Raw genomic sequence first — 16,386 nt, forward strand, 5'->3', positions numbered from 1 at the left:
ATCTCTTGGGGCACACTGGAGGATGCATTTGGTTTACGAAGAAAAGAACCCTCTCTAGTTTATTAATAAACCAGAGAATATTCTACCTTGTTATTCAGTCAATCGACTGTGCCTGTTGATTATCCTAGCTTCACAGGGAACCAAAACAACATTAATAAAGGGCCTTTTGTTCCTTAGAAGAAAGGTACTTCACAACAGTGAAGTGGGTTCATCTTTTTAGTAATTTAAATTCCTTTTGGAATACTAGAAATTTACTTTATCCTGAGTACCTTGCACATAATAGGCTCTGTATACTTATGCTAAGGAAGGAAGGCTGTGTAGGGTGAGATACGACGCCATTATCGAAGATGTAAGATCTCAGGTAGTCAAGAGACTTTTCAATCACCTACATCAACTCAACTTGTCTTTCTATCTGACTTAGGTGCTTCCTGAAAAGGTATAAATTTCCCATAGCTTCCCTAATTTTTCCTTACCATTAAGTTACTGCAAACTGGTCTCACTGCCTCTAGGCTTAGCCCATTCCAATATATTTTCTACATTGTAGCCAAAACAGTCTTTCTAATATGCAAATCTAATCCTATGACTCCTCTCTTTAAAGTAGTCCTGTGGCTTTTTGTCACTTTTTGATAAGAGTAAAGCAATAACAGGGTTAACAGGGACTGACACAATCATCCTATTAACCTCTCCAAACACATCTCTACCCACATGTCTCCCACTCTTAGATTGAGCTGCACCACCTCAGGGCCTTCTATTTCCTTGGACTGTAGTGCTCCCCACCACCAACTGATACTTAGGGGTAGTTTCTTCAGGTCTCAGTTTAGATCTCATTTCTCCTCCCCATGCCCTACTGCCTGTTCTCATTCTTCCTGCCCATTCTCTTAAATTCTGCTTCATAAAAGATTTGGGAACTGTGATGGTTTAAAGCACATCCACTTCTTGATCTTTTTGGAGGTGCCGGGAAATGGAGGGGCAGGGAGGCACGTGGCAGGAGCGGTCTTGAATTGATAAATGTTGTGTCCCTCACATATAAATGACTGGCGTCTCTGTTCCAGTAGAAAACAAAGATGTTTACTTCTCTTCCTCAGGACTTTGTGTAGCCTCGTGATTCCTACAGCAGGTAAAAAAGTTGGATTACATGGCATGTGGGGTTCTCTGGGTGTAAGAATCTAGCTTTTCTCCTGGGTGAGCTACCTTTCTGTTCTTTGGTTCAGTTATCGTGTTCTTCTTGTGTTTCAAAATGCCTGAGCCAAGACAGCACTAAGAATCTAACTGCTTTAATGAGATGTATTAAAGTAGTTGAAGAGGTGACTGAGTTACTGCCCTCTGGGATTTGTTATCATTCTTAAGGCAATACCATCAGCTGTGTGGTCGTAAATGTGTAAAAATCAGCTCTCTTGGGGGAGAGGGGAAGCCTTTATTTACAATATTTGCTTGTTTCTGTGGTAGAATAATCTACCATGGCTGATTTCAAGTTACCAACATGTTTCAAGAAGGCAGATAATACTAAATAGTAGGTAGTAAGATAGTATAGTGAATACTAAGTAGTAAAACAATTAAGAAGTGATGAGTTTTGAGTATTATCTTTATTTTCAGTATAATTTATTTAATTGTAATCTGATTGTGTTCTAATTTAATGCTGAATAATGGCTATACTTTGCACCTGGCTTGCACAACTAAAAATTTAACAATAGTTCTCATATGCTGGGATGAGCCAGTTCAAGCGCATCACCAAATGCCATATTCTTCCCTTAGCATGAAAGTCCTGTTCACACTAAGATTTGATAAAATGAAACTTACCTTTTTAATTCTCTTTAGGAAATTAACTTGTGTGTAAAATTAGAGTTTTCAGTTAAGTACTAAAACTATTGCAAGTAAGAGAGGTTTAAAGATGTTACATTGCTCTTTTCTCACTGTCAGGCTGTTTTGGTTTGCTTCAGAATGTTTTTCCCATGAAAGGAGCACATACTAACTTAATAATGTATAGAAGCTTATATCTAGGGGTTACAGTCAAATGTTATATGCTGACCTATAGCATTATTATCACCTGGGACCTTTTGGAAATGAAGAATCTAGGTACTATTCAGAACTCCTGAATCAGAATCTGCATTTTGACAAGATCCCCAGCTGATCCAAATGCACAGTAAATTTTGAGAAGCACTGACAGGTAGCATTGAAGGACTGGCATGTGGTTAGACAAGTCTGGCTGTAGAAGAACACTTTCCAATGGAACTTTCTGTGATGATAGGAATGGTCCATACCTGTGCTGCTCAAAACATTTTCCATTAATCACATATGGCTACTGAGCACATGAAATGAGGCTAGTGCATAAGGAAGGTCCCCTTGAGGATTTAACAAAGTACTGATTGGCACATGTGTATAAAGAAATTGTCTAGACTGGGGAAAGACCCATCCAAAAAAGATTAAAGAGAATAGTTCCCACCAGTAGCAGGGACAGGAATAGTTTCTATTCCTATAATCCAAACTGGAAAACCTCATAATTTATGGAGGATTCAGTAGAGTTTTAAGAAATGTCTTGTCTCAATAGTGGTGAATAATAAACTCTAAATGCTGCTCTGGTTCTGCAGATTAATGAATTTAAGATGAATGAATCTTAAAAGCAAGATGCAAAAGGGTCATTAGTCATATCAAATCATTTCCAAGTAAATTGTCTGCATTCTGGACAAATTCAAGGATATTTATAGGAATATAAAAATAACCAACATCCAAGAAGGTAAAATTTACAATGTCTGATATCCAGTTGAAGATTTTTTGCAGCAAAGTAGCAAATACCACATATAATGAGAAGGAAAGAATAAATCAATCATAATAGCCCAGATATTAGCACAAGATGACACAGATTTTAGAATTAGCAGACAAGGATATTATGTTATTATAAATCCTATATAGTCAAAAAATTAGAGAGGTGGAAAATATAAATAAGACCTAAACCAAACTTCCAGAGAAGTTTGAGAAGTCTTGAGATGGAAAATACCCTGGACAGGATTAACTACTAGTAGAGTATATTTTATGTAAGAAAAGATTAGTGATCTTGAAGACATAGCAATAGAAAATATTCAGAATGAAACAAAGAGAAAAATAATTTTTTTTGAAGAAAAACAATTTTTTAAACATGAAAAGATCAGTGAGCTATGTGAAAATTTCAAGTGGCCAAATGTATATTTGATTGGATTACCTAAAGCTGGGATGTCAGATGGAAAAAATATTTGAAGAAATAAAGGTCAAGTATTTTCCAAATTTAATGAAGTTATAAACCTACAAGTCCAAGAAGCTCAATGAACCTCAAGCTCAAAATAAATGAAGAAAAGCACTTTAAGGCATACTGTAATCAAATTTCTCAAAACTAGTGATAGAAACATCTTAAAAACATCCAGAGAAAAATATAACTTATACCCAGAGAAAGAAAAATAAATATGATATCAGGTTTCTCATTGGAAACAATGGACTTAACAAGACAGTCAAGTAATATCTACAACACTGAAAGAAAAAAATCTTGTCACCTATAATTTTATACCCAGAAAAAATATCTTTCAAGAAAATGATGGGAAAATAAATACTTTATCAAATATGTAAAAGGTTTAAAAAATTCATCATCAGTAGATCCTTGCTAAAGAAATGTTAAAGAGCATTTTTCTTGTAGAAAGACAATGACACCAGATGGAATACAGAGTAACACAAAGGAATGAAGAACACTATGAATGGTAACTTCAAGGGGAAATATATGAGACTTAAAACTGTTATTTACATTTCCTTAGAAGGTAATAATAAAAGTATAATAATAATAAAAATAAGAATGCGTTGTGGGACTTATCACATATGTATAAATAAAATATATGACAATACGAAGAATTAATACCAATTCTCCATGAACTTTCCCAGAGATTTGCAGAGGAAATATTTCTGAACTATTTTATGAGATGAGCATTACTCCAATACCAGAACCAGACAAACACATTATAAGTAAAGAAAACTGCAGACCATCATCCCTTGTATATAGAAAAATTTCTAAAATCTCTCACCAGGGCTCTTCTTATCCTATTGTCATAACATTAGAATTTCCTAGCTGGTGTTTCTGCCTCTCTCCTCCTCATTCGTACTTAATTTACATAACTTTGGTAGATCAATTTTCTTCGAACACACATCGATCATGCAATTGCTTTATAGAAACATCTCCAATAGCTCCTTATTTTATACTAAATAGATTCAAAATACTAGAGCTATTATAGAGGGGACTGAAAAAAATCTCCCTCCTTCTGGGCCACTAAGTAGAGTGTCCAAGGGTGACAGATATTGCTATGTGCTTCTCCCACATAAGAAAGGTCATGAAGGACCTGTGGACCTGACTATCCAGCTTGTATACTCTGACATCAAGACCACCTGTAATAACATGAAAACAATGATAGCTAACATTTATTGATCATGTAGTATGTGTCAGTCATTGTATAAGTACCTTACATGCATGGCTTCATCTGTAATATGGGGATAATAACAGAACCTGCCTCACAGAGTTTTATAGGGTTAAAAAATAACATACAAACTGCTATTATACAGTGTGGCAAATATTAAGTGTTTAGCTATTATTGTTGTTGTTTAATCCTTGTACTCTTAAGAAAGTTACTGTTTTAATGCTCACTCATAGAGGCAAAAAGAGGCACAGAGAGGTTAAGTAACTTGCCCAATAATACACAGCTAGTAGGAGGTAGAATTGGGTCTCGAACTGTTTATATTTGACTCCCAAACCCATGTTTTCAACCACAATGCTGACCTGACTCCAGTAGATCATTTTTTTCCCTCCTTATCAGCTGGATCTATCAAGTTCTCAGCATAAGCTGATCCTCAGAAAGTGTTTGTGGTTGATAAGAAAGATGGTCCTTCCGTGAAACATTTCTCAAAATGTTGATAATCCTTAAGAAGCAATTCATACATTTATTATGAGACTGTTGTAAATGGCTTTTATTTTCCATGAGGGAGAATATGGTAAAAGATCCTGTTGTCTGATGGTAAGAAGAAATAAGAAAGAAGGATAATAGCTTTGGGTATTTAGAAGGATACAACCCAATTCTACAAGCATTTAAAAATGCTTACAGTTGAGGGTAATACCCACATTGGTGCATCCTTTCCCCAGATAGATTCATGGACGATCATAACTGCAGTGGATCCTCCCCCTTCTCTCAGCACCTGGGGGGAGGTATCCATAGTATAGGGCAGGTCTTTCCAATGGATATGGCCTGCCCAGCTCTTTTCCTATGAATATATTAAAAAAGAAGTTTTGTTAACTGAAATAACACAAAATAAACAATAACTCTATCATTGGGTTATCGAAGCTGAAATTTTCCATGCTACAAATTCCCACTCTTTTAGATATTTCACTCCTGATGGCCGAGAAGATGAAGTCACCTCTAGGTTCAGTTTCTCCTAATGATGCTAATTGTTTGCCAGTGATGAAGCATCTCTCCTTCCCATTCTGGCTCCCAGGCCTTCCTGGATTCATTGGAAACTTTCCTGCGACTGAGGGGTTCTGGGCTTTCTGACGTCCGTCACCCATACCTCATGGTCTTAATAGAATGAAAAAGTGTAATTCCTGCCTTTGCATGATGCCATTTGTCCCCTCTGGTGCACGGCATGAACTTCCTCTCATTTGATATATTTTTTGTTGTTGTTGGGCGTAGAGATTTTTCTGTCATCTCTTGCACTCTTTTCTCTGCCAATCTGCACACCTCCATCTCCATGCTCTCTGTGTAGTGTGCTTCCAACACTATCAGTTCCTTTTGTGGATTCACGAATTACTTCATGGCTTACATGTATGAGAACAGAGATTGGTAGAGTTCATCTTAGTTTCAAGGTGCTCACCATCTATTGTGTGATGCTAACATATACATGTATTATAATCGAAGAGTAAACGATCTTGAGGGAGGACAGGAGGAGAATCCCTGAGAAGGAAGGAAGGCTAGTAAAACTTTTAGAAGTTCTCATTTTAGACTCTATGCTTCTTGGTTGAAGTTCTAGACAGTCCTAGCCCACTTTCTGCATGAGGGACAGAGGCAGTTTAATCGAAACTCTGGTCACAGTTATTTAAAGTTGTCCTTTTCAATGAAAAGTGGCTTTTTCTTATCGTATAAAAATACAGGGACTCTCTCCTGGCTTGTCAAGGTACATTGATTGGTATACTGTGAATCCTTCTCAAATGTGTTACCAAATTTTCACAAATTTGTAAGATTAAACTTTACAGTGACAGATCTCAGACAGAACTGCAGGCTGAGCTGGTCCTGCAACTGAATGTGGCATAGGGAACAGAAGGTGACAAATTTGGTCAGAAGCATAGCATACTGACAAACCAGTCTCATCAAGGACCGGGTGTTTATTGAACACCTGCAATCTTGGCCTGTGAGTACCAAAGAGAATGTGGACAAGGAAGAACATGATCCTATTCCCACAGTCAGGCAGTGTTAGGTGTCAGCCAAGGGAATGGGAAATGGCTGGAGGTGCTTTTCATGGACATGTGAGATACTGTCACACTGAGTAGTGATGGTGGATAAAAATTGCTGACTTTTTATTGGGTTTGGTCTTTTAATCTCTTTGAATGTGCCACTAAAAATTGTAGTACTCAAAATGGTGCCCCCCCCCCACACACACATGCAACTGCCTAGTGCATGATGAGGATCATCGTAGTAGTACATTTAAAATGAAAATGAATATATCATTGTTACTTTTTTCACATCAGGTAGCCTAGCAAGGTTTTAGCATCTCTCATCTCAAATGAATATCATCTGTTTCCTTTTTATCAGAGCCACAAAACATGAGAGCTCATTAAAACCTGAGAAATTTTATTAACTCTCTCTGACAGTTTTTGCCCTATTCTTTTCTTTATCTTCCTTTTACAAGCAGGATTATGAGGTTATTTGATGGGTTTTTAATATTGTCATGACGAATCTCCCTTTGGGCATGTTTCTGCAGTAGATAACATGACCTTAAGAGCCTTATTCAAATGAAGTGGGCAGACACCCACTATTCAGCTCAGCACCCAATACAGTTCAACCACTGCTTGTTACCACATTTGTAATAGAACAGAGAACCACTAGACGGAGCTAGGGTTTAAGAAATCACGGTTCTAAGCTGGGTGACTGATGTAAGTAAAGGGTAGAATGTTATCTTAGGGAAGAAGTGTATCATTACTTCCATCTAAAAGCCTACGCAAGCCTTATCTAATTTTGTTAACAGCGACCATCTGTTTACTTTGTGTCTGTACAATATAAAACAAAGAGTGATGTCTGTAATGGCACAATTTATTTAGTCACTCTAATGATGTCTGACCTTGGTAGAGTACTTTACAATTTAGGGTGCTGTCCTCTATATATTTGTGTTTCATTTTCATAGGAACTCAGAGTTTCCTGGACAAGATTTGTTCTTCTGTTTTTGAAATTAATAAACTGACAGTATTTGCACTACATTATGATATGTCTGGTGGTTAATCCCAACAGTTGAGGTTGTAAGGTCAGTTTTTTTTTTCCTCCATATTTTGTCTACTGTTGATCCAGCCTGGAAATAATTGGAAAACTATCAACTCATTCCTTTTATGGGGCATAGACTTAGTGTCTGGCTACACCCAGTGGGACATACAGTAAAAGACAGGTAAAGAGTATGTGCAAGGTAAGAAATCTCCCAAAATTAGCAAACAAAGGAGAGTTGTTTGGCTCCTGCCCAGAAACCTTTTTTTTTTTGGTATGTGTGATTTTTCATTATATTAGGGTGGGGGCGGGGAGGGGAGAGGCTGGGAAGGGGCAGGCATGAAGACCAGCACCTCATTTTGCACTGTGGACTGTCCTTCAAGCCAAGGTCGCAGTTACTCATTAATGCTGAATGTTGGGGAAGCTGAGCTCCACACATGCTCATTCCAACATTGCCTTCAGAGACAAGCCCACAGTTTTGATGTTTGTCAGACAGTTTGTTCCTGTTTCTTAGGATTACACACTGATCATAACAGGTTGTGCTTCCGGTAAAAAAGTTGTGTATATATACATGTTTTCTTGGCCTTTTACTAAGATTTTGCTGGATAAGAGTGGAACTCAGGTCAGTCAGTCAGCACATTTATTAAGCGTCAGGAGTCTGCATTTGTGCCTTTGGTTGTCTTGAAAAACAACCCAAGACAGCTCTTCTGGAGCTCAGTTAGTCACTCTGCAAGTCTGACTTCTGACAGTACGAGTTCATTAATTACCGGTGAAACAGCGGCTTCAGAATCAAGGTGGGGCAACTTTCACAAACAAGGCTAAGAGACCCTGGGGGAAGTCAGGAGGTGTTCCAGGCGCCTCGGGGGTCCCGGGGGCCCTGCCTGAAGCAGAGCGAAGGAAGAGGGTTACCGGGTCAGGCTCCCCCCAAGACTCCCGGCGACCTGCTGGGAGCGAACCACCCGGGCAGCCGCTCATTAGCGCTCCTCTCCACCCAGGCCCGGGCGCATCCCGGACACATTTCTTGGCTGTGCCCAGAGGGAGGCGCTGCCCACCCAGCCTCGGCCTACGGCCGTCCTCGTGGCGGGGCCGCGGCGGGAGCCCCCCGCCCGGTCTCCCGCGAGCGGTGGGGTCCTGCTCCCGGCAGGGGGCGCCCCGGACCCCGGCGCCCGGCTCCCTCCGCCCACCCGGAAGCGGCTGCGGCGCGGCGAGCCCCGCGCGAGTGCCCTGCGAGGCGGGCCTCGGGGAGGAGGCGCGAAGCGGGCGCGAGGGTGGCCGCCGGAGGGAGCCGCCGCCCCTGCGCGCCCGGGTCCCCACGGGGCGCATGGGGCGCTTCGAGCCGGGATCGCGCGCGGGCGCCGCGTCCAGCTCCCCGCTACCGTGAAGCCGCGCCGGGACGCTCCCGGACTCCAACCTGCCGCGAGGATGACCATGGCCGGGGGCAGGAGGGGACTGGTGGCCCCGCAAAACACGTTTCTGGAGAATATTGTCCGGCGGTCCAGCGGTAAGAGGTGCATTCGGATTTCGGTCACCCAGGCTTTCCACCGTGTCCTTTATTCAGGCGCCTCCGGCCGTGGGACGCCGGCAGAGGCAGCGGTACCCGGGGCTCCGCCGCGAGGCGCGGCGCGGGGCTGCCTCCCGGAGGCTGGGAAGGGTGGGCCGGGCGGGGCGGGGGCTGATGGGCCCCCATCCCACGAGGACAGCCCTCCTGGGGACGCCTTTTGGCCTTTCTGGCGCCCTCTGGGTCTCATCTCCGGAGAGCGTGACAGCGGGTGAGCGAAGTCCTGGGAAAAGTGCCGGGACGCCGGGCGCGGCGGCAGCGGCACGCGTTCCGGGCGGCACTGCCCACCCTCCGCGAGGCTCTCAGGGCTCTGCGGCCGCTGCCCAGGGCGTCGCCTCTCCCCAGGGAGGGCCGGCCGGAGAGGCGAGCACCTCCGGGAGCCGCCCGAGGGATGGCAGGATGCGGCTGCTTCACCTTCCATCCCCGAGGCTGAGAAGTCCAAGGTGTAGGGACGTGGGGACTTAGAGACCTGCTGCAGGCTGTCGGATTCCACTTCTTCACCCACAAACTCCCCTTCTTCGAGGTTAAAGCTCAGGAGAGGCAGAGTTTCCTGGACCCTGGAGGGAAGTGGAGGGCACAGGTGCAGGGCTAGCCAAGGGATCACAGGTACAAGGCTGTCATAGATCCTCTCTTCCAAACCACAGCAGTGTTCTATGCGTACACATCTTGCTCACCTATAAATTCTTGAACTCAGCAAGCCCGTAAATCTATCCATTACCCAAGAAACCAGTGATGCTCCTTGCTCTTCTCTTTCCCTGGGGCATTGACGTGGACAGTTGCCTGAAGCGCGGGGAGGCCAGAGTCCTCCGGGCAGGGACGGAGAGGGAAACGTTTTCAAATGCCTTTAGGACCGACGGCGAAGCATCCTGGCTGAAGCACCTGCTGGGCAAACCGGAATCCTGGCAGTTGGGAGGCACAGGGCACACCCTTCATCACCTAAAACCAAAAAGGGCCAAGCCTAGAGATGCGCTTTTCAGGCTCCTGGACCCCCTCTTCTTCCAGGGACAGAGGATATTCTTCTATTAGGACGACGTGCATGAAGAGCCAACTCAGGAAATGGGTTTTAAAAATATGTACCCATCGCAGTTTCAGAGCCTCTAGGGGCTTGTGTTAAAATTATGGGCTTCTATTTGGATTTCGTTAGAGATTCAGGATTATCTGAAAAGGGACTTAATCTATACTACTGAGAAATACTCTCATTAAAAAGGGATTTAAGTATATCCTATAATAACAACTTATCAACTAGGAAAGCAAATTATGTGTTGTTAAGATACTTTATTAGATGCAATCATATATCTTGTGTCTCTTAAGAATAAGAGTATTGAAGAGTTTCTGGTCAGTCATGTTTTCGTTCAAGGTCTTCCTCACTCAAACTAGGGTGGCTTTTAGAACAAGGTCACAGCTGTGCCAAGAAGGTTCAAGAGGATGACAGTCTGTACCTTAACAGTCACAGTGAACTCTACTGCCATAAAAAAAAAGCTGGAGTTGTGCGTGGATTTTTAAATAAAATCACTGTGAGAGCGAATTTGCTGTGATTGCTATTGTTACTGGCCTGTTAGGGGATATGGAGACAGTCTTGCAGATCTGGGGATTCCATTGCCAGGAACATCAACTTTCTCATAAATGTCAATGACAATTCCATTTTTTGGTGGAGAGGCAGTGGTGTTTAGGGTAGAGGGGAAACCGTGTTTGTAATGCATACCACATTATGTTTTTGAGTGGAAAAACAGTAGAAGGATCTTTCGTGTAACAGTCACAAAGTTCTTTGGGCTTGTAGGAGGACCTTCCTGGAACTAACACCATAATTTAAAAAAAAATTTCCTGGGGCTGAAAAGGCAGAGTACCTTCTAGTTGTGTTGATCTTAGAGTGACTTCCCATCTGTAAACATATATAGAATGTCAATAGAATTCAGTGGCTGGAAATATTTTTAGCACTGACATTTTAATTTCAGCACCAATTCCAACAGCTTGACTTCAGTTAACCAACCAAACAACACTGGAAACAACAATGACAATAAAACATCTTGGGAAAGTTGGATCAGCTTTTAAAAATATTATTTCATCAGAAGAAAAGGTTCTGATCTTCAAATGTAGGATTTAAGTCTTCAATGATCCCTTTCATCCTATTTACTCAACACAAATAGAAAAAAAAATGTGGGTTCTTGGAAATACCACAATATCTACACGCATTATTTTACAGTGATGGAAAAAAGTCTATTTAAAAATATTGATCGTTTCCTCCTAAAATCCACCAGACTTTTTTTTGGGACATTACAGTTTTTAAATAGCATTTTACCTTTAAATAGCAATATTGTCTGGTCATTTTATGAGGTATTTTTTCCTAGTGGTCCTAGGCAGTATGATTGTTTCTGTTCTACAGATCAGAAAACTGGGTCTTGGGCATAGTAAGTGACTTATTAAGTGGCAGGCAGACAGTGCCCGAGACAAGAGTTCTTCAGAAGATATTGTTTCTCGCCATTATGACAGCCTGTGGAACTGTTTGCAGCATCCTTAAAAAAAAAAAACAACTCTTATTATATGCTAATGGAATAGAACTGGCTTTGTTTTGGGGCATTTGAATAACTGTTGTCTGGAATATCATAGAGCTGTAGGAAGAGACAGCCCTTAGATTCTCTTTCCTCTGCCCCTCCTTTCCCCATCAGTGTGCAATGAAGAAATTGAAGCAAAGCATTTCCTCAAATATTTAAGGTCAGAACTGATAAGACCCCAAGCCCCTTGACCCCAGAGTCATGTTCCTTATGGCCCATATAACATGCCATGACTTCCGTGTACTGCCATTATTTTCTCTAGAGAACCATCATTTCCCTGTGGAGATGAAATAAAATGTTATAACAACAAGAACAACATCCATTTTGGCTAACAGCCACATTACCACATCCAAACAGTGTAACGGGGCAGAAGAGAAGCTAATTCTTTTCCAAGGGAGGGTAGTGTTTTCACCTTTGTCAATGGCTTAGCTGAAGTGTAGGCATGATAACTGGTGGTTACCATTCAAGTATTAAGTCACTTTTCATAGACAATCACCTTTGATCCTCATAAGCCAGCAAAGGAGGTGCAGGGTCTCCATTTTACTAAGACTCCTCAGATTAAGTCATTTACCCACAGTTGGTTAGTAAGGGGCAGCTCAAGGACTAATCAGCAGTTGTGACTGGTTTGTTCATTCAGCAAAGACTGAGCCTATTTATTGAACACTGGGGATGGGTAGAAAAAAAGAAACCCCCCTTAACCTTAGTAAGTTACATTCTAGTGCATGGGGCCCTAGGAACCTTGCCCATACATGATGTTTTCTGGCTGTAACTCGTTTCGACTTGATACTGTGTTTAAGAAAATATTTTCAAGGTGTTTACTGGTCTTGATGGGACTAAAATCTGGTTTAATTTTCTTTGACACATTCTGAATACCATTTGAAGGGGAGATTTGATCATTTGTTTTTTGGATAGTTACAAGTAGGCAACAGGAATAATGAATGCCCCAGATTTTGCTTATAATCATGTCGGTGATCATTTCAAATACTTCTATTGACTCTGTTGCCACATAGGCAAAGCCAGCCTGCTTCTCTTCATATTCATGGCTGGAAAAGTGTTGTTCCAGAATATTTTTTGATGGTTGCTTAAATATGTAGGCACTTACTGTCAGAATGCTTGCTGGAGCAAGTAGGAGATCTGTCTTAGGAAGGCTGGCAGACCTTAGTGCCAGGAAACTACAAAAATATTACCCTAAATGGTCCCACTCTAGGCAGAACATATGTTTTACTGTTCGGAAACCTATATCAAACAATTGTAGGTGCCAGTAAGAATCCATGCACATTAGCAGGAGAGAAACGCAGCACATTTTGGTACAGATTTATGTACATGTATAATTTACAGATTGCTAAATCAGCTGTGTTTTTGTATGGTGTTAAGTTGGTTCAGGTTGTTGATATAATTAGTTAGCAAACAGGATGAAGCCGCGGGTAGTGTTGTGTCTCCTCATAGATGTGTTGAGCCATGGTAGTATTTATGAAACAGAAAAAGTGGTTAAAATCCATTGTTGCTCTGAAAGGGGAATGGATGTTAATCTGGATTACTACCAGCCTGACAGAGTTTGTGTTTTCTTGTGATACGTTCTTAAGATAACCTTCAGCCAAGGCTCAGCTGTCTTTCTCTGAAAGTGTCAAAAAGTACAGCCTATTGACTGGTACTAGCTGGGCGGTTGAGAGAATGAAGCCTTGTGATTTAAGGCAAAGGGGTGAAGTTTCCAAATTCTTATGATTTTTGTGCAATCCATTTTAATAATCTGTTATAACAGAATAGATGCATTTGAGGAACACTGTGGGTAAATTGAATCTGTGGCTCCTTTCTTACCAACACCAGCTCTCCATTTATGATTGGGTTTCATTGGACAGTGGTTCCTCCAGCCTCACACAGAAGCCCCTCAACTCTTCCCCTCTTCTTTATTTTAGGTTAGCTAGCTAATGGCTTATAAAGAAACATTTAAAATATACTTTGGTTATTTATTCAAAGGAACCCTTTTCATAAAGTGAGGATCTGCTTTGTAGATTTAGAGTATTTGGACCATGGGTTTTGTTCATTTGTTCTTTCTCACTTCAAATGGCCCCACCTGTGCTGGTAAGAAAGGGAACTAGAATCCTGGAATCTTAGTTCATTCTTTACAATTATTTTTTCCAGTGTTTGAGTCCTCTCTAGATCATCCCTCCCAGTGGCCGTTCAGCCCATGCTTGAATGGCTTCAGTGATGGGACACTCATTTTCTTATAAGGAATGTTCTATTTTTATGTAACTATAATTATGGACAAGTTTCTTTTCTCTCCTCTCTTCCCCTCCCCTTCCCTCCCTTCTGTCTTCCCCTTCTCCTCTCCTCTCCCTTCTCTTCCCCTTTGCCCTCCCCTCCCCTCCCCTCCCCTTCTCTCCTCTCCTCTCCCACTCTGCTCCTCTCTCTTCCCCCTCTCCTATCCTGACCAAGCCCATTCCTTTTTCTACCTGAAAACCATTTTCTTTGGTGCTAATTTGATAACATTGTCTTGATTTTTCTCTCCTGCTTTTTTCCCTTTTAACCTTTTAAAATTGCTTAACACAATAGAAAAGTGCATAAAATAATTTTGTACAGTTTAACACATTTGTGTAAAGTAAATATTGTGCGCGCACCACATACGTCAAAGAATAGAATCTTACCAGCTCTCCAGAACCCCCCTGGGTCCCTTCCTGATCCCAACTCCCTTGCTGTCTAAAGGGAGCCAACTCTGATTTTATGGTGATCAATTTCCTGCTTTCCCTCATAGTTTTACCACCTTGTTTTGTGTTCCCCAAACCATAGCTTATTATTGTCTCTTTTTGAACTTTATATACATGAGGCCGTATGGCATGTACTCTTGTCAGTTGGAGACTCATCCATGTTGTTGTGTGTTCTGCTGGTTCATTTTCACTGCTGTGTCATCCTGCATGATACAGCCATACCACACATTTTGTTTATCCATTCTGCTGTTGATAGGCACGTGTTAGTTCTCAAACTGGTCCCTGCCTGCAGAGGGCAAGGAGAGCCCAAAGAAAGAGGAAGACCACTCTGGGTTGGGAGGTGGCAGGTTTCATAAGCAGGGGAACTTACATCCAAGGCTTGTCTACGGTGGCTGTAAGGCAGGTAGACCTCCTCACCCTCCGCACTCATAACAGTGTATATAGAGGCCTTAACTGGGTTCAACCACATCAGTCTAGATGGTCTCAACGATACCTTATTCAAGGCTACATCCTTGGAACAGCTCCCACTGTGGGAACGGTGGGCTGAACCCACATTCCAAGGGCAGGGGAGGGAGTGAGAAGTCTCTAATGGTCCAAGTGCAGCATGCAGGTCAACAGGTGGTCACGCTCTCAGTGATCTCCTCCAACATGTGAGTTGGTCTCAGTTTCTTGCTATTAATGCTGCTACAGGCATTCTTGCACATGTCTTTTGGGACACGTGGACACACATTTGTGTAAGGTACATACCTAGCATGTGTATGTTTAACTGTGGGAGACGCTACCAAACAATTTTGCAAAGTTTGTGTCAATTGACACTCCTACCAGCAGTGCGTAAGAGTTTTCCTCCTCCATATCCTTGCCAACCATTGGGTATTTTTCTCCTTTTTTTCAGTAAGAAAGCCATTCCTCAAACAATCTGGTAACTAATAAAACAGGATCACTTAGAGTTATGTTAGTAGTGAGCATATGAACAAAATGAAATGAAAACAAAACTTGCCCTTGTCCTTTGGGAAGCATCAGTATCTACTGTGTGTTTAAATGTTCTCACAGCCTGAACTCCCCCACGCAGGACGGTAAATGACGTGGAAGACATGCACTGTTAGGATTGTGTGCAAAGGGTACATGCGAGGATGCTCTTGTGTGTGTGTGTGTGTGTGTGTGTGTGTGTGTGTGTGTGTTTAGGACACTCATTTTCATAAACCGAGAAGCAATAAACCCAGGGGACAGAGATTATGTAAGAATTAGAGCTGGAAGTGAGAAGGAATGAGGAAGTGAATGATTTATGTTTATTTTAGTGACAGAAATAAAACAAAATGAATGAAGGAAAGGCACAGATTTCATGGAGGAATCAAAATTCAAAGGCAGATTAAAATGAAAAGCAAAGCCAGCTTATGGTTCAGTTTCCTAAGTATGGTGGACCTCCTTTGGTGCAAGGCTTGGGCGAGTGTCTGAGAATACCAAAGTGGATCAGGCTTTTGTAATGTTGGGTCTCACTGAGGATTCATGATGGTGACAAACACACACTGTAAACATCTCCAAAGATCAGAGACATCATGCTGACTCCACTATGCCTCACATTTTCCCCTTATAAGTGCTGTATGCACAGTTCTTCTTAGTGGAGAATTGCAATTTGGGTCAAGCAAGCCATGGCAAAAACCATAGGCTAGTCTAACAAAGGAGAGGGATGTTATTTTACAGAGAAGGGGATGAAGTTGGGAGGGGTTGTTTTGAATGAAAGTTTTTTGGAGAAAAGTGAGAGTTCAGGGCCGTGACAGTGTCTCATTGGCTGAGTTGCAGCGCTAGTCGATTTCCTGTAGGAGATGCAATGTACATCATTTCCTATTGGGTCCTAAAATGGATGATTCTTTCCCTTTGAGGATTCTTCTCTTGGAGGTCTGTCATTGACAATTCTTTACCTCCAGGGGTACCCCATGAGAGTTCCCATTATAAATGTTCACTTTCCCTTTATAAATGTTCACACCGCACATCCTAGATGCTGGAGTCTGCTTGATGCTCTAGTGGTTCTCTGTGTAATTGCAGTCTTGCTGACAGATTGCAGTTTGGCCAATTTAAGCATCTCCCTCAGTTTTCATGGTCTGTGTTCTTACAGTTGT

The 16,386-nt window shown here is 41.9% G+C and overlaps 1 protein-coding gene across 4 annotated transcripts in view; it reads left to right on the forward strand.

The window, feature by feature from the left end:
• Positions 1–8,706: 8,706 nt before the first annotated feature.
• The window catches only part of KCNH1 (potassium voltage-gated channel subfamily H member 1), a 351,125-nt gene continuing 343,445 nt past the window's right edge, over positions 8,707–16,386 (forward strand). For 2 of the 4 annotated variants that reach the window (XM_037015392.2, XM_073216976.1), the window contains exon 1: positions 8,710–8,964. In XM_037015392.2, coding sequence (XP_036871287.1) covers positions 8,886–8,964 — 79 coding nt within the window. In that variant the 5' untranslated portion in view covers positions 8,710–8,885. Of the gene's footprint in view, positions 8,972–16,386 lie in introns of all 4 variants that reach the window. The other 2 variants (XM_037015391.2, XM_073216975.1) reach the window with 2 other exon arrangements.

Source organism: Manis javanica, chromosome 11, assembly GCF_040802235.1.
Source record: "Manis javanica isolate MJ-LG chromosome 11, MJ_LKY, whole genome shotgun sequence".
NCBI lineage: Eukaryota > Metazoa > Chordata > Mammalia > Pholidota > Manidae > Manis > Manis javanica.